This window comes from Spinacia oleracea, chromosome 1, assembly GCF_020520425.1.
Source record: "Spinacia oleracea cultivar Varoflay chromosome 1, BTI_SOV_V1, whole genome shotgun sequence".
Taxonomy (NCBI): domain Eukaryota; kingdom Viridiplantae; phylum Streptophyta; class Magnoliopsida; order Caryophyllales; family Amaranthaceae; genus Spinacia; species Spinacia oleracea.
In genome coordinates this window covers 2,484,602-2,506,827 of record NC_079487.1, presented here as the reverse complement: position 1 = coordinate 2,506,827, position 22,226 = coordinate 2,484,602, and the positions used below count along the sequence as shown (strand labels likewise).

General features: G+C 39.2%; 1 protein-coding gene across 1 annotated transcript; it reads left to right on the top strand.

Annotated features, from left to right (window-relative positions):
* The first annotated feature begins 15,882 nt into the window (after nucleotides 1–15,882).
* Nucleotides 15,883–21,185, top strand: LOC110802413 (alkaline ceramidase). The gene is made up of 3 exons (XM_022007855.2): nucleotides 15,883–16,131; nucleotides 19,258–19,614; nucleotides 20,385–21,185. Exons 2-3 carry the CDS (start codon nucleotides 19,361–19,363, stop codon nucleotides 20,896–20,898), a joined length of 768 nt encoding a protein of 255 aa, XP_021863547.1. The 5' UTR covers nucleotides 15,883–16,131; nucleotides 19,258–19,360; the 3' UTR covers nucleotides 20,899–21,185.
* Nucleotides 21,186–22,226: the final 1,041 nt, after the last annotated feature.

Genomic DNA, 22,226 nt, shown 5'->3' with positions numbered 1-22,226 from the left:
AAATTTTAAGGGAAGCCCCCTATTACTGCAGGTAATCTATTTTTTCTTTGCGCACACATACCCCACTTTTATATATTTCTTTTTGCCTGGGGCTGAGTTTCAGCGCCCAGGACTGGGCGCTGGAATATTCGGCGCCTGGTCCTGGGCGTTGAAACTGCGCCCCATGAACCTTTTTTCTTTCTTTTCATTCTTTTGATTCGATCGTACCTGTTTTTGCAGATTTGGCTTGCGGAACGGCTTAGACTTTTGGAAGCTCCTGCCGATCCTAAACATTATCGCCCTATAGCTTGGGTAACCGAAAATACTTGCACCAAGGCCAGGACGAGGCCGAATGGACCTCCTTTTTTACTTATGGTATTTGTTCTATTAAGTGGGTGGTACCATGGTGGGGTTTGACTACTATGACAGGGGGGTCTGATGTATTGGTTTATGTTTCTTTGTTGGGGCTATCTTGTCCCATTTATATTTTCCCTTACCAAGTCATGCGTCAATATGGTTTAAGGCAGACTATCCCCTTTTTTATACGGTACCACCTAAGGTAGCGACCTTTGCACAAACACGGGTCTTAGCATGGGCTAGGTATTATGATGGTCTCCCACGTTGGGCTGTAGCTACAAATGGGTTTGTGGGTCTTTCTGAAAACTATAAGTTGTGGATGAGTTCCGATGACAAGGATGTGAGGACCGAGGCTCGTAATGGGGAGCCGGCTGAGCTTTTGATACCTCGTATTCGTGTTAAGTATGAGGGTCCTGATTCTGCCAGACCTCGTACCTATAGTTTTAAGACTGTGAAAGCTCGTCCTGATCGAAAGCGAAAGGAAGTTCTTCCCCGTTCCAGTGTCAGTCCTAAAAAGATGCCTAACATGAAGGGGCCTGCTGTTGTTAAAACAAATGCAAGCTCTCGCGGAGATCGTCGCCGGAACAATGTATGGGTTAGGAAGGCTCAGCCGCCTGTAGAAACAGTGGCTAGTCCAGTTGATGATAGTAATCCTTCTCCCACCATTGTTTGTGCCCTTGAGGCTGAGCGGGCTATAACTGAGAATGTTTCTGAAGCTTTGGCATCTTTGGAAGTTAGTGTCCAGGAGCCAGTTCTTATGGAGATTGATATTGGGGCAGCGCAGAAGACTATGGGGGTGGATCCTGCGAACATTGCTCTCTTCAAGACTTTATTTGATGATCCGGAAGAACTAGAGTAGTGTAGTTCTTTGCTAGGGTGTAGGTGCCCTTTATTTATTTCAGTTGTGTTTGTTTTTATTCCTAGCACTTTGTTTTCCTTCTTATTATATTTTAATAAAGGCCTATTTTTAGTTTCCATTCAATTTTGTTTATATGTCTAACACTTTTTTTTTACACAAAGAATATAATTTTTTTTATTATTATTTGGACCGAATCCTTGGTAAGGATTGCATACGTATCTTGTCAGAATCAGGTCGCGCGTAGTTCTAGCTTTAGAATAAGTTCTAGTATGCTGGATTTCGGTAGATATGTCCTGAAGTGGAAACATATTACTTAATCGGTCAAATGAGTGAAGTATTTGCTATTTATTTTCATCTGCCGTTTATATAGGTTGCAAAAAATTCGACCAATTTGTTGGTAAACCTATTTGGATACGTACTGTACCCCCCAAGTGTTCGTTGTTTTTCCGTTGTGTGCGGATAAAATGACGAGCACTTTCGAAAAAGAAAACTTTTGGCAGGCAGAGAGTTTCAACGCCCAGGCTGGGGCGTCAGAAATTTCGGCGCCCAGCCCTGGGCGCTGAAAATAACTTGGGCGGTCAATTTTGACGTTTTTGCTTCACATGTTCTTGCGTTTATTTCTATTTCGTTTTTTTGTGCCTTTGATATTTTGCTTCGTATTTAAAGTTAATTTTGAGGTTATTTTGGAGGCTTTTTTGACTGTTAGCGTGAAACGCATTTTTGTCCAGATTAATTTTTTCTATTGGTGACTCAAAACAGTTTTGAAAATGGAGTTAGGGTGCGGAACTTATGAAGATCTTTGTGTAGGCTTTGGAGGTAGGTTGGTAGTGAAGGGTATGATGGAATCTATGTTTTATGAATCTGTTTTTTGGTAACATTTGCATTGTTTTGAATTTTTGATTTCCTTTGATTTTAGGTTGCATGGATTGGTTCTGACACTGGTTGGCTTTTTAGGTTTTGGGGACGTGAATGGGATAGTATGGTTTATTTTGTGGGTTTCGGGAATGGCATTATTTCAAAACCGAGTGGGTTTTGTTTGTTGGGCCTATAGTGGGCCGCTTCTTTATTTTTATTTTGCAAGTACATCTGGTGTTTATTTAGTGTTAGAATAAAAAATTTAGGAGAAGTATTACGCCTTTATTGATTCGGAAAGTAAGGAAAACACACTGAAATAAAACTGACCCATATTCTAAAGGGCCTTAGGACCATCTAAAGTCTCTATTATTTTTTCCTATCAATCTTAAAGAACTACTAGGCGCTTTTTATCGGTGCTCTATGTGGCTCAAGCCTGGGGTTTAGTCTCATAAAACTTCGGTCCTTCACCGGTACTCATCTTGAATTCCATTCCTTTTGCGTTGACCCACTGATATGTCTTCACCCATCCGTTCTCGACCTCTTCTAGTGTTGATGCAGGAGAGATTAACCGGGTTGGATCGAATCCTTCATCTTGTAAAGCTAGGGTAGTCATCACAGTCTCGTCCTCCATAGGCCTCGATTCGTTAAACAATGTCCACAGAGCCTGGTTGTCCAATATTTCAGCTGTTTTAGTCTTGGTGAGGTGGGGTGCCTCATCCAAGGTGTGGCAGTCATGGAAAATTTCAAATCCGGGTTTTAGCAAGCCATCCTGCACGAAGGGTTCAGGGAAATCACAGCATGGGTGTTCTTCTCCTTCCCGAATGAACATCCCGTTAAGGGTCCTTTGATATGGGGGAAGGAGGGTGGTTTGTTTGGTTTTGTTAAGGCGCAGCCTGGATAGGCGGTCAGTAATATCTTCCTCCGTTGGTTCATAACCTAAGCCAAAGGGAGTAGATTTGTCGGGAAAAGGATGGAATGTGAATTCCTTCTTCCTTATGCCCAATGGGGTTCCTGGAAAATAGCCTTGAGCTAACAGCATTCTAGGGATGACTCGGGATGCATGCGGGTCTAGGAATGCTGGATCATAATATTCGATGAACTGGATTGTTTCTTCCATTTGAAACCCATAAAGGTCGTCTGCAGTTTCGGCCGTTCCAACCATAGTACAACTGACGTCGAGAGGAGGGGCGCGGATTTCTAGTATTACCCCGTTATGGTTAAGTTTAACCATTTGGTGCAAGGTAGAAGCCACACCTCCTAAGTCATGGAGCCAAGGTCGCCCCAAGAGGAGGTTGAAAGTGGGCTTGATGTCGATAATTTGAAACTCCGTGGTGCGTGCCACAGGCCCGGTTTGTATGGTAAGGTTGATTCTTCCCAATACAGGCCTTCGGGAGTTATCATAAGCTCGTACCCCTTGCGTGGAGGTTTGGAAATCATCGTTTCCTAGCCCCAAGCAATGGGCGGTTCGCAATGGGCAGACATTAACCGCCGAACCATTATCTACGAGCGCTAGGGGGATGTTTTGTCCTTTGCATCCAACCACTAGGTAAAAGGCTTTATTGTGAGCACCCCCCTCTTTGGGTAAGTCTTTATCAGTGAAAACTATGGCCTTTTCTCCGGCATCTCTCGTGACATGGCTAACCAATGAGTCAGGTGTGATATCTGTAGGTACTGAGCTGAGGTCAAGTGAGCGAATAAGCTTTTCGCGATGTTCCTTTGAAGTACACATAAGATCCCAGATGGTAATCTCAGCCTTGGTTCTTTTTAGTTGTTTCAGCAGAGGATTTTCAATGACTTCCGCGACGGTGGCGTGCCGCCCGTTCTCAGGAGTTTGTCTGACCGGGATGTCGTCCATAGGAGGTGGGTGAATATCCGGTTGGTATATCCTTCCGGATCGGGTGAGGTTGTTGACCTCGGGCTCCTGAGGGGTGGTGTCAATGAGAGCATACCCGGGCCAAGTTTCAGTGAAGAGGTCCTGGCCCGAGACTTGAGATAGGTAAATATCTTCAGCATCATCGTTCCACACACCGCACACTTTCCCCTCGATTTGATCCATAGGTACCACAGCGAGTGGTGCACCTTGAGGTGTAATATACACCGTGGGGTCGAAATTCTCTGGTTGGTCGAGGGAGATGTGACAAGAGCCGAGTGGGCTCTTGTTGTTGTTGGGTTTGCCAACGTTAGGGAGAGGTATTACTTCATCCTCTATCATGTCCTGGATCGTATGTTTTAGATTCCAGCAGTTTTCAGTGTCATGCCCATTTCCTTGATGGAATTTGCAGTAAGTACCTTCGACCCAATATTTGTTTTTTACAGGAGGGACACGGGTGGGGCCTATAGGTCTCAACTTTCCTTGATTGGTTAGTCTTTCAAAGGCTTGTACCAAAGTTGACCCGAGTGGGGCAAACTTTCGGTCTCGGACCCATCTTATAGGGTACCTTCGGGCGGGAGCCTCTTCTACAGCATGGACTTCTTGGGCTTGGGATGTGTTACCCCGATTATAGGTGTTGGTCTTATATGTAGGTTTGCTCTGTATGGTTTTGGCGAGATCGTCCTCGATTTTTATTCCCACATCATAAACTCTTTTGAAAGTGTCGAGTCCCAGGTACCTAAGGTGTTGTCTGTAAGCTGGGTCCAGATTGTCAATGAATTTTTGGACCAATTCTGTTTCGGGAGGCCTATTGATTAGCTGGGCCGCCTGGTCCCTCCATCTAGCAAAGTAGGTTGTGAAACCCTCATTTTTCTTTTAGAAGAGAACTTCCAGCTCGCGCATGGTGACTTGGAAATCCATGTTCGACGAGTATTGCTTGATGAAGACATTGACAATGCCTTCCCAAGTGGGGAAGAGCTTAGGGTCCTGGTGATAGTACCATTTGAGCGGCACAGGTTCCAAGGACAAAGGAAAGGCAGGTAAGTACATGGACTTGTCCACGCCTTTCAAGTTCATGGTATTCACAAAGCTCAGTAGATGATCACGGGGGTTGTCCGTGGCCTTGAACTTTGGTAAATCAGATGAACTGAACTTTTCTGGTAATTTGCCAGGAAAAGGTTCAGGCTCGAGGGAGAAGTATTTGCTCCCCATGGTTTGCTGTAGGACCATTTTTTCAATCCTCTTCTCGTTTTCGAGATCATTTTTTGCTTGCGCAGCCGCTAAAGCTTCATTTTCCATTTTCAGTTGGCCCATAAGTTGGGTCATTTGGACCATCTGGTCTCGTAAATCTTCGATGGACATGTTTGAAGGTGCGAATCGAGGTTGGGGAAGCGGAGATCCTTGAAATGAGGGACGACGGACGGAGCTTGGAGTTACTAAACTTCATGTTGGTGATGTATCTTCGAGACGCACTAGCCGTTGATTCCCTGATCGGCACCAAGTGGCAGGACCAGTCCTAGGCATAAGATAAGCTAAAGTTTAGGTTCCCAAAGTTTCAGGCATTACTTAGTCTAGACTTCGACTCTCTAAATTGGTTTTTATTGCTCTTTATCGGTACACTTTTTGGGTTTTTTTTTTATTTTGGTCATTCTTTGGATTTTCGAAACACTTGCCCGTGTGACATTCATAGTTGTTAGCATGTTCGGTTTTGGTGCCGAGCATTGCCGTCGTATGAGGCCTAACAACGACACAAAGAGTTATTAATTTCTCATGAGTCGCTTTTTGAAATCGAGTGCTTTTCTTACGCCCTCGTAGCAGTTCTTTTGACGAACATTTTTTTTTTGCGCTACGTATTTTCCTTTCGTGCGGGCACTGAAGCTGCTGCGCCTGACCAGAAGGCCAAGCAGCAATTTCAGCGCCCAGCGAGGGGCGTGAGAATTTCTGGCGCCCATCCAGGGGCGTTGAAAATGCGTCCCTGGCTGGTTCTCGTTTTCTGTCTTCTGTTTATGCGACTTCGATTTGCGTGCTTGCCGAATAACGTCCTTTACGCGTAACAGCGTTTGTGGGATTCGTTATAGGCCATCCCGAGCGTCGCTTATTATGTGGCGATCATTCGGGTTTGCGGAACACGTGCTTCGGTATAACTCTTTGGCAAATTAGTCTATGAATGTTTGGGCAATTTTGAAGGTCGTTGGTTTTCTGGAATAGTTTGTCACACAATCACATATTTCGCTACACATAACTACATTACAAACACGGATTTGGAAACTAAATATGCCACATAGTTTATGATAGGCTTCTATGGGTAGTTTATTTGCGCCTGGCTTGGTACCGCTTCTATCGTAGATCCAACACATGCCCCGGTCGAGGTAGTGTCTTCAACAGACGAATTTCGCTCAAGAGGCCAACCCGCAAGTGCAAGCCAAGGGGGCATGCAGGCGAGAGGGACCTAATGGGCGAGCGATTGGGTTCGGGATAGGTGTACTACCTGCACAAGTACCGAGTGGGAAACATGCGCGGCGTATGCACCCCCCTATTGGCGAAAAAAGGTATCCTTAGTCCCAACTCCCGAGGGAGCCGAGATTCGTTATGATGTTCTGCCCGTTCACATTAATATGCTGATTTTCAGGTCGTCCCAACTTGATGACAAAACCCGGTTATCGTGACATAAAGGGAGTGCAATTATGTTTGACCACGACGGCCGTAGGCTCCCTTGTGATCCCTGGTGTGGGGATCTCTCAATATACACCCGCAAGGTAGAGATTGAGGGTTCGGGGGACTGTAACTACCGAGAGGAGTATTTCGCTCGTCGATAACTCCAGAGGCAGGATATCCTTACTAGCTCAGCATAAATAATTGAAGGGACATGCGTTAACTATTAAACTAATCTGAATTGATTTTAGCAATATGCAACATATAATACTAATTCGATCGTGATTATCTGATTTAAATAGCATTAAGGGACCTAGCATGATAATCCGATTTCCCAAAAATATTATAGTTGTTAGGCGTGATAGAACAATCATATTAGGTTAGTTTAACAGTTCATAAAAAGGGGGAGGAAAGCAGTTAAATCATCGAAAAGGGACACATTACGACGCACCCTTGAGAGGTGCGTCACGGTTCTCAGAAAACTAACCACTTTGACTTTGCTATTTCTCCTTTTTATTTAACGAATCTCAATTATGGGACACGATACGTTCTGTTCGATTTATGGATCGATTGCGACAGAACGCGTGAACAGTTTCGCAGCGAGAGGCTTAGGCTAAGGGGTTTAGAGTCAATACTCAGAATATATTATGTGTTGTTGTGTGTTGTTTCACGTCGAAACTAGGGGCCTATTTCCAGGGAAGAGTTCGTGGAAAGATAGAATTGCAGAGTTCTAATCCACAAAGAATTAGGAAAAGAGACGTACCCAGGTATTTTCAGCGCCCAGGCCTAGGCGCCGAAGATTTCGGCGCCCAGAGCCAGGCGTTGAAAATAGGGTCTGGGCAGTTTTGTTTAGTCAGATTCGGATTCCTAAAATCCGTAGAGTTTGAGATTAATTCGAGTCTTTTAGCGCGTATCAATTTTGTGACGGAATGCGTCTGGGCCCGTTACGAACTCTAGGCTCGTTAGGATTTTAATTAATACGTAACTCTTATTTCCGAATCCTATTAGGAATAGGATTCTTGCAGTTTTCTATCTCATTTAGGATTTATGTTGGAGTGCAACACCTAATTCTGACAGGTTTCTATCTTTTATGACTTGCCACTTTTAGAAGCTACCCTTTACGGCAGTTACTATTTTTAGCAGGTTTCCATAAATAGCAGGTTTCGGGTGAAATGAAATGGGGAATCGAGATTCGTTTATTTTATAGGAGATGCGTTGTCAAGTGGAGTTTTTATGCTTTCATCATCGAACCTTTCCCTTGCGGGAACGGGGACAAAAGTAGGTGCCTACAGGATCACAGCAAATTCATCTGGCAAAGGACACATTTCGTTGCCCCGAAAGGCAAAAACATGATGATCGGAGTCCCAAAAGCTTAGGGCAGCATGCAGAAAGTTATAATCAATATTAATTTGTTGTAAGCCTAAAAGTGCCTCTAAGTGGTATTCTTTTAACAAAGTTTTTTCTGTGGGGGTAAGGGCCCGTAGCCAACGCCTAACAGTTCGTTGGAGTGAGAAAGTAGGGATCGACATGGCAAAAGCAATGAGTAATTAAAACACAACAAAAAAGAGAGAAGGAAATTGAGAGTGGTGGAAAATAGGGACGTGTCTAGCCCCTATATATAGCTGAACGCACCCAGTGACATCCTGATCCCATTCGGAAACGCGTTAAGAAATCCGAAAGTCAAATATCACCAGGAAAAGACTTCCAGCGCCCATGGCTGGGCGCCAAAATGTTTAACGCCTAGCCTTGGGCGCCGGAAATGCAGCCCAAGGCCCAGATTTCACAAAAACGCGGAACAGGAAAGGACTTAAAACCGTGTTGCTAAACACGAGGCCCTATTGTAAGTAGGATCAAGCCCAAAGCACCTTTAGCTCCCAAATAAGCAAAAAATAAAAAACTTGGTCGAAACTTAGACTTGTCTCAAAAAATGCTTATGTACACTTTTCAAATCAAAATAAATATCATGGTCATTCTTCGAAACACCAAAAATGTGTGTCGTTAAGTCGTTGGTTTTCCAAATAAAAAATGTTTGTCTGTCAAAGGATTAATCCGGGCCAAGCTAAAACCGGATGTCGCCTGAAAACTGAAGTCACACTCCACGGCTTCGCTAAAGTAGCACACTACTATAAAAGGTCGCTCGCACATACGAGCATGACCCCAAACATGATTACAAGATACGAGAAACGACCGACGAGCCCCAGTGCTTGGGGGCTCGCGGAAAAAATATACTCCAACAAGGAGCGCACAATCAAAATCACATTCCCGGACTACGCCATACACCATCTCATGTTTGGATATCTCAAAAAAAAAAAGCAGGTTCGACCTCAGGAAAAGGTCGTCATTCACACTTGTGCATGGTCATCTGATCAAAGACTAAGTAGTGGCAAAAATCGAGCCGTAAAGACTAGCTCAAAACCACGAAAGCAGACGGTCGCAAGACAAAGGTCCGTCTAAACCGTTGTCAACCCACGTTCAGGTTACAACTAAATCCGAGCATCCCTCGAAAGAATTCGCTTTTGCAAGAATGAATAAGAAAAGAAATTCTCAAAGAAATCACGAGAACAAATGAAATAGGGACTTGCCCACCTCAATCGGGCAAGATCGCGCCACGAACCGCGCGAGTTCCAAATAGGAAAACGAATTCAGGGACGTCCACCCTCAGCGGACAGGACTCGCTCACCTTCAGCGGGCGGGGTCTGCGTCACTAGCCGCGCAGATCCTCAGTTTTCGAAAAATAGAATCTTCAAAAAATAGGCTCGCCATCTTCAGCCGGCGGGGTCTACGGCGCAAACCACGTAGGTCCTTATTTTCAAAAAAAAAATAAAAAAATAAACACAAACAAATTTCAAAACAGATTCGTCCACTTCTATCGGACGGGGTGTCCACCCTTAGCGGACAGGCTCGCCATCTTTAGCCGGCGGGGTCTGCGTCACTAACTGCGCAGGTCCTTAGTCGCTGCAGCGATAACTTTTTTGGTTTTCCGTTTTTCCCAAAAACGATGTGAGTAGCCTTTGGTTTTCCGTTTTTCCCAAAAACGATGTGAGTAGCCTTTGGTTTTCCGTTTTTCCCAAAAACGATGTGAGTAGCCTTTGGTTTTCCGTTTTTCCCAAAAACGATGTGAGTAGCCTTTGGTTTTCCGTTTTTCCCAAAAACGATGTGAGTAGCCTTTGGTTTTCCGTTTTTTCCAAAAACGATGTGAGTAGCTTTTGGTTTTCCGTTTTTTCCAAAAAAAGCGATGTGAGTAGTTTTCCCTTTTTTCCAAAATTTAAAAGATTGGTTTTCCGTTTTTCCAAAAAAGAACGATGTGCTGGATTTTCCTTCGTTTTACGTCCCATAAAAACAAGGGGGTTTTCTCGTTTAGCTAACCCTGAAAATGAGAATCTTTAAAAAAACATTTTTACCTCGTGATTGGGCTTGGCCAGGCCCAATTACACTTTATAGCTTTGATTTCGAAAACATCTGTAGCTACTCCCAATGACAAAGTGAGGGAGTTTCTACGCCTCTTTAGATACTTCCAATGACAAAGTTAGGGAGTATTCTATACTATCCGTTGACAAATCCCAATGACACGTGAGGGATATGTCGACATTTCAAGTGATGACCCTTAAGTCAAATGTTATCACTCGGGGGCTCGTGAGACCCTCGCAAAACAGGTCACATACACCATGGCTTGTGTGACGCACTCCGTCTAATACTTTGACCATCGTCTTACTCCAAGACTCAGTCAAAGTGGGGGCTAACTGTAGACACCTACTTTTGTCCCCATTCCCGAAAGGGAAAGGTTCGATGATGAAAGCATAAATCTCCACTTGACAACGCATCTCCTATAAAATAACGAATCTCAATTCCCCTTTTCATTTCACCCGAAACCTGCTATTTATAGAAACCTGCTATTTATGGAAACCTGCTAAAAATAGTAACTGCCGTAAAGGGTAGATTCTAAAAGTGGCAAATCATAAAAGATATAAACCTGTCAGAATTAGGTGTTGCACTCCAACATAAATCCTAAATGAGATAGAAAACTGCGAGAATCCTATTCCTAATATGATTCGGAAATAAGAGTTACGTATTAATTAAAATCCTAACGAGCCTAGAGTTCGTAACGGGCCCAAACGCATTCCGTCATGAAATTGATACGCACTAAAAGACTCGATTAAGTCTCAAACACTACGGATTCCAGGAATCCGAATCTGACTAAGAAAACAGCCCATACCCTATTTTCAACGCCTGGCTCTGGGCGCCGAAATCTTCGACGCCCAGGCCTGGGCGCTAAAAATACTTGGGTACGTGTTTTTTTCCTAATTCTTTGTGGATTAGAACTCTGCAATTCTATCTTTCCACGAACTCTTCCCTATAAATACAGCCCCAAATTCGATGTGAAAGGAACACACAATTCATATTCTGATTATTGACTCAAACCCCTAGCCTAAGCCTTACGCTGCGAAATTGTTCACGCGTTCTGTCGCAATCGATCCATAAATCGAACAGAACGTATCCTGTCCCATAATTTGAGATTCGTTAAATAAAAAGGAGAAATAGCAAAGTCAAAGTGGTTAGTTTTCTGAGAACCGTGACGCACCTCTCAAGGGTGCGTCGTAATGTGCCCCTTTTCTATGATTTAATTGCTTTCCTCGCCCTTTTTATGAACTGTTAAACTAACTAAATCTGATTGTTCTATCACGCTTAATAAATATAATATTTTTGGGAAATTGGATTATCATGCTAGGTCCCTTAATGCAATCTAAATCAGATAATCGCGATCGATTTAGTATTATATGTTGCATGTTGCTAAAATCAACTCAGTTTAGTTTAATAGTTAACGCATGTCCCTTCAATTATTTATGTTGAGCTAGTAAGGATATCCTGCCTCTGGAGTTATCGACGAGCGAAATACTCCTCTCGGTAGTTACAGTCCCCCGAACCCTCAATCTCTACCTTGCGGGTGTATGTTGAGAGATCCCCACACCAGGGATCACAAGGGAACCTACGGCCGTCGTGGTCAAACATAATTGCACTCCCTTTATGTCACGATAACCGGGTTTTGTCAGTTTTTCTCATTGTCGTTAAAAACTGAATGGCGACTCCTATATTACTAGTCAATTGGGTGTAAACTCACAGGAAATCTAATTACACTTGATTGAATAAAAAGAATCGTCACACCCACGAGGGACGAGGTCACGCATTAGCCTCGTGCTTTTTCGACCCCCTCACAATAGTAACTATGAAAAATAATAATATAGTCATTTCGATAAGAATAACTATTCTATCCAAAGAGTAACTATATCATATAAAAAGTAATTTTAACTGTAGAACAGTTACTACAAAATATATTATAAAATAAACAATATAATATAAAAAATTAGAAACTAATAACTATATCTTCATAATTGTTGATGTGGGGTTGAATATCTCCACCACAAGGACCAAAGAGGCTACAATGACCAATACCGGCCAGCTGGACCCAAGCCTAGGAAGTAGGCCCAAACCTTGGTACCTAAACGAAATAAGAGCACATCCCCATTTTGGAAAGCCCGTCATCTCTGAGAAGCCAGGTCCAATTTGTAAGAGGCTCATCATTGTTGGCCAAATGACACGTGTCCTAAATCCCCAAGGGGCACACGCCCCACAGCTAGGGTTGAGGGATCAATTCCCAAGAAACTCTAGCACTATAAATAGCTCAGATCCCAAGGTAAAGGCAATCAATTCATGCCCACCAGCCTAAAACTATCTTTGCTCTGCCTTCTCTCTACAAATTACTTATCTCTCTAGCTTATACTTACTTAAGCATCGGAGGGAATATTCCTACGGGAATATTCTTGTTTTGCAGGTTGCTAGAAGTTCGTGCCAGGTCATACTTGATACCTCCGAGGAACGTGTGCCACATCAGCACCGTAAAAGATCCCACAACAATTGTAACTATGAAAAAAACAAATATAGCCATTTCGATAAGAATAACTATTCAATCCAAAGAGTAACAATATCATATAAAAAATTAACTATAGAACAATTACTATATTATAAGATAAACATAATGATATTGATGGTTTAGAGGTAATATAGTAACTTTTTCTATTATATAGTTATTATTATATATCATATAGTTACTAAATAAAAAAGAGGAAGTATATCAAAAGTAAGAGTAATTATAACTCTTGAACAATAATTAAGAAAAACATTAACTACATAGTTAGTTATTTTAAGCTATGACATTCTAATTATTTGCATCTATTAAATAAATCACATTAAACTCAAATGATTTTTGAACTAAAAAATATATTAATCGCCACTTTCACGCACATCCTTCATTCCTCTATCACGTCCTTGGTTTTCATTGTTGTCAAGATTTTATTCTTCTTCTTCTTCTCCTACTTTTATTTTCGATCCTTACAAAAGTTATTATTTGCACGACTTCAATTATGGATGCATCATCTTTGTATTTCTGAATCAATAGCATATAAACTAAGTTAATAATTTAACATTTAAATATGAAAAAGTAACATAGTAACTATTTTAAACATATAGTTTATATTATACATCATATAGTAACTCTTAGATTTAATGATGGTAAGATACTCGCAAAACTGCAGATATAGTTATTGTTATAGTCATATAGTTACTGTCATAATAATATAGTCACTCTTATTATTAATAACACAGAGAACAAAAAATTATGAATATAAAAAGAACATAATGATAACAAATCATGATAAAATAAACATAATACATATTTCGAACATATAGTAACTATTTAAACAATATATTAACTATTGAAGAAAATAAACATATGGTAACAAATCATGATAAAATAAACATAGTACCTATTTCAAATATATAGTAATTATATAAACCATATAGTAACCATATAAAACATATAGTGACTATTATTATAATATAGTAACTATTACACACATATAGTAACCATTATAATCATATAGTCACTATCTAAGAAGCGGACAAAAACATACTCTAAATAACATAGTACATAATGTAATCGTATAGTAACTATTATTAATCAAAAAGTCACTATAAACTGTTCATAACATAATAACTATCTTAAACACATAGTTACTGTTTTAAACTTATAATAACTTTCTAAAAAATATAGTGACTATTTTAAACACATAGTTACTGTTTTAAAGTTATAGTAACTTTAAAAAAAAATAGCTACTCTAAAAACTACTACTAACATAAACACAACGAACATTCCGGTGACTATTAAAAACACTATTTCGCAACATAAATTAAAGGTGACTATATCATTTATATACTAACTATGTGAAACACTAACCCTAATTTCAACAAAACAACAAACATTTCAAATCACTCAACAAAATAATAACTATTGTACACATATAGTAACTGTTGTACACATATAACAACCATTAAAATAATATAGTAACTATTGTACACATATAGTAACCATTAAAATTACATAGTACCTCTTTAAACCATATAGTTACTGTATTACTCATATATTTACTATTTAAAATCGTGAAGTCACTGATCGAATTCGCGAAGTGAAAACGATATTTCGGTAAAACACAAACATTAATTCTTCAAAACAACAAATATTTTCAATTTTAAATAAAAATAGACTTAAAATTCTTTAAAGAACAACAAATCGAGATGTGATCTCTAAAAATTCTTGCGAAGATTTGTAGGCGAGCGCAAATTCATCGATTCGATTTCGGCAACGACGAACCTCCTTCTTGATCTACTATTTCCTCCAATTTTTCCTCATCTAATAGATCCAATTATAAGAATTATAAGATAATTACGAAGAAAATCGAACAAAACCTAGAAATTTGGGCTAAATTTTGAAAGGAAAATTTGTAATTATTAATCCAACCTTTGCCCGATTTTCTTTAATTAAGCATACCTATGCGGTATTTCTAAATAATCCAACCTTTATGACCCAACTACTATTATTAAGCCTAACAAGTTACTAACCTGCTATAGGCGGTATTCACCCTTACGTGGCATATAACAATTATAAATTATTTTTTCCCCTTATTTTCTTTAATTGCTATTTTAATTTTCGTTCCTCTCTCTTCTGCGATTTTCTGCTTCATCTCTGAACCACTCTCCATTATTTCTCTTCTACCTCTTCTCCACCATTGTCGATCACTCATACCTCTCCATTCGAAGTTCATCAAAAATAATCAGCAACTGCTATGGCTGGGGTAAAACAATTGCCTGTTGGATATGGATCTTCTTCAAATTCAAGGTTTTTTTTTCTTTCTAAATTTTCAACAAGATTACAACAACCAACATCCCACAATATAAAAAAAACTATATTATTGCAACAGCTCGGGTTTTTACGAACTGACCATCAAGGAAACCCAAAATTCAAAATTTACCAAAAAAGGAACAAAACGCTAAGGTTCGTAAGTTCACCTTCAATTGTACGATTTTGGAGACGAAATTTGAATCTGCGTGGATGAAGTCACCTATTTCCACAAGAAAATCGCCGATGATGTCATGAACCAGTACAATTGTAGTTGAAGCAGCAGTAATGGAGGAGAGAGGAATTGAAACACGGTACAGAGAAGAGAAGGGTTAAGGGTTTTTTGAAAAAAAAATGAAATTCTTGTTTAGGTGGCAAGTTATGATGACGTGTCCAATATTTTAGCAGGGAAACCAACTTTAGGTTGTCAACGTTGACTTTGTAGCAGGTAACCGGTCATCCAGGCTTAATAATAGTAGTTGGGTCATAAAAGTTGGATTATTTAGAAATATCGCATAGGTAGGCTTAATTAAAGAAAACCGGGCAAAGGTTGGATTAATAATTACAAATTTTTCATTTTGAAAAGCATAGAGAGAAAATGAAGAGAGAGAAAATGAAAGAGAATGAACAGAATGTAGATCTGAAATTTTGAAAAATAAAAAAGTTTAAAACGTATATAAAGTGGGCTAGACACAAATCGCATTGAAACTCTACAAAACACATAGTAACTCTTTAAAACACATAGTTACTGTAATACGCATATAGTTACTATTTAAAATCACAAAATAACTGTCACGTGACAGTTACATATTTTTCCCATACAAATTACTCCGTTGCCCTGGTCCACGCTAAGTTAGCATGGACCAGATTTATATTAGTGTAAATATTTTAAAGGTGTTAATTTTTCAAATAAAATTTTATAAGGCAATAGTTTGAAAAAGTAAATTTAAAAAGGTGGTAATTTTAAAAAAAATCCTTACTATAATTATCTTCACTTATAGAATAAAAATATCTTATTTTATTCGGTAGAAGTGTAGAAGTATTTTATTGAAAAAAAATATCTATTGAATACAGTTTTCCCCGGTCATAGTAAATAGAAATTGAAAAATAATATAGTTAGGGTTTCACGCGATCTCAATCTCACACACACTCTCTCTCCTCCCTCTATCGTTCCCTCCACCGTCCCCCGCTTCTTTGCCGGCGACGCCACCCTATCGCCGGGAACTCTGCATTTTCCCTCATTTCCCCTTCAACATTTGTATTGAATCATTCTTCTCTCTCCTTATTTTCCTTTTGAAGATCTGAAATTGAATCCTACACTCTCTGATTCAGGTATTTTTCTAATTTGTCCTTCTGGTATAGGTAGTCTTTCTATGCTTGTTAATCGGTTTCTGTTCAATTTTTTGTCTTCTGATTTCTGTGTGGATCTCTTTGATGTTTTCTCTAGCTTAATGGGTGCAACGTCGAATTTTGCGTTTGTAGTTTTTGGTTGATGGGGTTTTCTGCAATTGAATTGTTTGGAAGTTTGTGACTGGAATCAGAAATTGGATTGTTAGGAAGTTTGTGACCCTGTTCACTTTTCCTGAATCGAGATGGTTTTGTCAGCTGTGTGTAAAATCTGTTACCCTTTGTTTTGGTGTTTTTCTCCCTATGTTGATAACTGAGAAACAAAGATATGTGTGAGAATTTTTCAAATTTTAAAGCTCGAATTCGGCAAGTCTACTAAAAAATCGAAAATTGTGTTAGGCATTGTAAATTGAATTGGGTTTTGGTCTGATTTTCTGTTCATTTTTTGTAAGTTATGGGTTGAAATCACTTTTAATCTGATGTGAGATAAGTTTTTTATTGGTTCTAACTTCTAAGACAGTCCCTTTTAGTTTTAAGACGGGCCTTTTGTCATGAGAGAAAAAAAAATGATGTATACATGAGCATGTTTTTATTTTGATGCTTGAAAGATTGGAGAAGGATGGGAACTCTTTACTTTTGATCTAGCTTAAGTACGTAATTTTTATTTGGATGATGCAAGCTTTGTTTTTTAGTTATGCAATACCAGAAAGAATCTCAATAATACTCTTTTTAGAGGATGTTTTATTCGGGGGGTATCTTTGGTATTTGTATTGCTATATGTCATTGAAAATTTGTTATTTTCTCTTTAGTTGAATATAAAAAACACTTCCATTGTTGGGAAATATAATATAAAATATAATGTGGTGATTCGGGATATGATTGTTGTAGTCTTATATATCATAGTAAGTTACGAGGCATATATTGTTTTGGGATTGTTAGTACGGTGGCCCTAAATCCTTTAATGAGGATTTGAAAAAAAAATTGGATTTCAAGAGTTTTTTTTTTGATAAAAGGTAACTCTTTCATTGAATAAGCAAACAAAGACAAGGGTAATGAGGGCATACCCTCACCCAGGGTAGACAATGGAAGGCACACCTTCTAGGACGGGTTTCCAAAAATAAAAAGGCCACCCGAAAAAAGGAACAAAACCAAGAAGAGTGCCAAACAGGAAAGGCAAGAAACCAGAAAGCTAAAACAAGCTAAAATAAAAATTAAAAAAAACCAAAGAAATTAATGTCTCAAGTTCTCAAACCATACTCTGTCAACACTTGTAATCTTCTTACGAAGAACGTTGCAAATCCGATGTAGAGCCTCAAATTTGACTTCTTTAATTGCAGTAGAGATATTAGGAGTCTTTTGGTTCCAAAGTGTTTCATTCCTGGCATGCCACGCTTTGTAGACACAAGCAGCTATAGCACAAAAATAAGTCTTGTTTCTGAATCGTGAAATCTTGAAATATTCAGCTTGTCAACCCATTTCCACAACATGTTAAAGGGATAAATCTTAGCTGGAAGACCCAACCAAACAAGAATTTGTTCCATACTCTTCAGACCAAACTGACAAGAGAAGAAAAGGTGGGAAAGAGTCTCAGGGTGCAGTGCGCAGATGACGCACTTGTCTTCATCACAGACCCAAATGGAGGTTAAAAACACTCTGTTTCTTAACCTTCCTAGCATGAGTAACCAGCAGATGAAGCGTGGCACGCTTGGGAATGTTATATCTATTCCAAACCCATTTTTGCCACTGGATCATATCCAGATGACCCAACAGCCATGTGTATCAATGTTATATCTATTCCAAACCCATTTTTGCCACTGGAGATGACCCAACAGCCATGTGTATCCACTCTTAATAGAGTACTTTCCATGAATATCTAAGGACCAATCTTGACCAGAGAAGCCAGCTGCCATTTTGTTCTTAACTGAACAAATCATTTTCCATATCCATCTGGCTCAGCCCCCTTAATATAGAGATGATCCACCCATTTGACCCAAAGAGAGTCGGCCTTATTAGCTATATTCCATACATATTTAGTCACTGCAGCCTGATTCCAAACCAAGCCATATCTCAAACCAAGGCCCCGGGCAGCCTTTGGTTTGCAGACAAAATCCAAAATCCAGGCAACTAAAGGGATTTTCACACTTGTAGACTTACCATCCCATAGAAAATTCCGGCAAAATAGCATTCCGTTTATGAATAACAGTCTTGGGAGAAATGAAAATGCTCGCCCAGTAACATTGAATAGAAATCAGGACATAATTTATTAGTTGAACTCTTCCCGCATAAGATAAGGTCTTTGAATCTTAGTTCGAATACGGGCAGATAACTTTGTGACAAGAATGTCGCAATCATGAACATAAAGCCTTCTTGTAGAGATAGGAACACCCAAGTACTTGAAAGGGAGGGAGCCCAAAGAGAAGCCAGATAAATGTAAGAAGCTATTTTTGTCAGCATCAGAAACATTAGAACAATAAATTGAAGATATATCCAGATTCACAACCAAACCAGAATATTAAGCAAAGGTAGCTAGAGCTCTCAGAAGAAGGGAAACAGAAGGAGAAGTACCTTTACAGATTTCAAGAGAGTTAGAGGGGGCGTAAGTATCTTTTTCTGGAACAGGTAATTAAGACTTGGACCATCTGATGTCATTGAAGATTCGGCCCGTGATAGTCTATAGGATTTTTTGGCATGTGGGCTAATTTGTATCTGTATGGATTTACCCTTAAAGTGCTATACCCCTGTACCAATTTCATTGTATTCCAACACAAGACAAATGTAATGTATTTACTGAAGTCAGTAGAATAAACAATGTTTGTTATCTTTTTTATTGGCTTTTGCATATACTCTATGTATTTCTTTCCTTGTATTCTTGTTGTTTTTAGTTAATGTGATGGTATTATTGTTTTCGAAAATGTTTAGCAACTCATTCTGTTGTAGTACTGCTTCTGCAGCTCAATGCCCCGAAAGTAGAATGCTGCTATTAGTTTGGCCTCATCTTGCATTCTTGCGACCTCTTGATTTTATCATTAGTTGACTAGATTTATGAAGCATAAATTTGAAATAAGCACGCCTCATTCTTCTATGTGATCCTTACCCAAAATTTTTGTGTAGATCCTTTTAACCTGGTAGAGAAAGCTCTTTTTTCTCAAATTCCGTGTGTGAGAATAAAGCTCCTGTACCTGCATATTGTTACTCAACATTCAGTTATCGAATTATGGACGATGGAATCTCAAGCTTTTGGGGTCCTGTGACGTCTACCATTGAGTGTTGTGAGAATAACTATGTTTACTCATCTTACATTGCGGAGTTCTTCAACACTATTTCAAATGTTCCAGGCATCATTTTGGCACTTATAGGTCTTCTAAATGCCCTGAGACAACGTTTTGAGAAGAGGTTCAGTTTTCTTCACATGTCCAACATGGCATTGGCAATTGGTAATATGTTGTATCATGCCACGCTGCAACGTGTGTAAGTTTTTCTTGCTTTTTCTATTCATTTGTGTCTATGTCATAGAAAGTTGATATAGTCTAGCTGTTGTTTCCTGGTACTGTTTGAGAGCCACATCTCTATAAACATTATTTTCTGTATAGCTTTGTGTATGTGGAGGTTTTGACACATAGAGAAAGTGGAAAATATATTATTACAACCTTATTATCTCTAGGATCGTTTATGATGGCCCATTAGTAGTTACTGCTTTTAGTGGTGTTTATAAATGGTAGTTTATTAATGTGGCATGTTGTTGTAACTTGTAAGGTGAAACTCTTCCTGTTTCTGCAGTGGAGCATGAGGTTTTATTTCTAGCACATAGACTTACTCCTCCTTTTTGAAATCCTAGTTTTCAAACCCAACTTTTGTCATTGTCATTGTGATTTATGATCTTTAACAACTTGAAACATTTGAGTAAATGCATGAATACTTAACTCGGAAAGGAAGGGAGTAAATGAAAATAAATAGGGAAATGTAGTTGGATTTTCCCTTATTTTTCTTCTAATAAGCTTTGTAGTTAAGACGGCATAGTATTGTACTCTTGTCTTCCCTTTTTTGTGAGACCTTGTAAAAATGCAGGAGTTGAGAACATATTAGTAATATAGCTCTTCAACTGTGCTGTTGCGAGTGTTGTCCGTCAAATGTCTCAAACAAATGACCAATTTAGCAAATGACTAGCTTGTCTTTTTAGCTTTGAAGTTCTATTGTCTTGGCTTTCTTAACTATTTATTACTGTCACTATCTGCTGCCAGGCATCAACATAGTGATGAGACACCAATGGTGTGGGAAATGCTGCTTTATCTCTACATACTCTACTCTCCAGATTGGCACTATAAGAGCACAATGCCGACTTTCATCTTTTTCTATGGTGCTGCATTTGGTCTTGTTCATCATCTAGTTGGTCTTGATATTGGGTTTAAGTTACACTATATGTTACTGTGTCTTCTTTGCATACCTCGGATGTACAAGTACTATATCCACACCAATGATGTCTGTGCTAAATGGCTGGCGAAGTGGTACTTGGTAACACTACTTCTGGGTAGCGTTTGTTGGTTTGTGGATCATGAGTTCTGCAAGAAATTTTCTAGTTGGGATTTTAACCCTCAGGGTCATGCCTTGTGGCATGTTTTCATGGGTTTCAATTCATATTTTGCAAATACATTTTTGATGTTTTGTCGGGCGCAGCAATTAGGATGGAATCCCAAAGTTGCCCATTTCACGGGGTTTCTCCCTTATGTGAAGATTGACAAACCGAAGACCCAATGAAAACAAGTTGTAATGTGAAGAGAAGAATAGACTTAGAATAGCTGTGTGGTTTTGGCTTCTTCAATTAATATTTTTTTGTAGGCATTTTCCCAAGAGATGTAAATGATAATTTTGGTTTTGGATATGAGTGAGAATAGTAAATGTAGAATCTGAGTGCATGATCACGTGTACCATATTTAAGTAATTCCTCAGTAGCAACAACCAGTTTTGGAGTTGCCTTTTTGTTTGCTGCCAACTCTGGTTTGTAGTACCAGAGTGTTGGAATGGTCATGAATTTTCGCTGCTCATCTTGTTGCTAATTGAATCTGCATAAGAATACTATTTATGACTGTTTTTTTGTACCTGTACTGCTGAAATGACTCAATACTTTCAGTAGGCATCTAGTGCCATCAAAGTACGATGCTGAAGGCGCTTTTCAGATGGCCGATGGTTGATAGATTCTTTGGCTGGCTATTGTATTTCTATTTAACGATTAGTGCGGATATTACTACCTTTGAATCTTTGATGTGTATGAAGTAGGTGAAAACTTCATGTGATTTAGTGTGGATATTACTACCTTTGAAGCTTTGATATGTACGGAGTAGATGAAAACTTTATGTAATGGTCACTGGTCATACTCAATCCGAAGATTGTTAGAGTCGGCAACTTACTATTAAGATTTCTTTCCTTTTTATTAGTTCCCCCAATTCAAAATAGTTGTATAATTTGACTCTCACTATTCAAATTATCATTTTTTTTTCTTCTTCTAGTTTTTAGTAGTTGGTAAATTAAACATATTAACGGCGTATGTTATACATATAAACATAATATTTAAAGTGGTGCGACTATTTCAAAATGGAGGAAGTAATATCTCTGTAACATTGTAAGAGGCATTTAAGCACGAATAGAGCAATATTGCCTTCTACAAAATGGTTATCATTATCGTTACCCCTTTCAATAGGCTCCCGCAACAAGCGAGGTAAGAAAAAGTCAAAAATACACAACCTTACCTCTGCAATTGGAGAAAGGCTAACAGGACAATCAAAGGAATCGAAGAAGTTTTGAGAGCCATTTTGATCGTCTTTTCACAATGCTAATTTGCATTTTAAAGGTTACTGTTTTCCAGCAGCCATAAAATCTCTATGGAAACTGAGAAGTCTTCCATTGTCCCTTGCGCAACACATGATTTGTTCTGTAACCTATCAGTGAATGTAACTCCGTCTGGAAGCCTTATCGCTAGAATCCCAGAAACTCGATGGTTTGATCTTAATGGAAGGTTCAAAGGAAACATAAACAAAGGAAGAAGAAAGTCAGGGAGAAAACAAAAGAGAGAATCAGATTAGAATAAA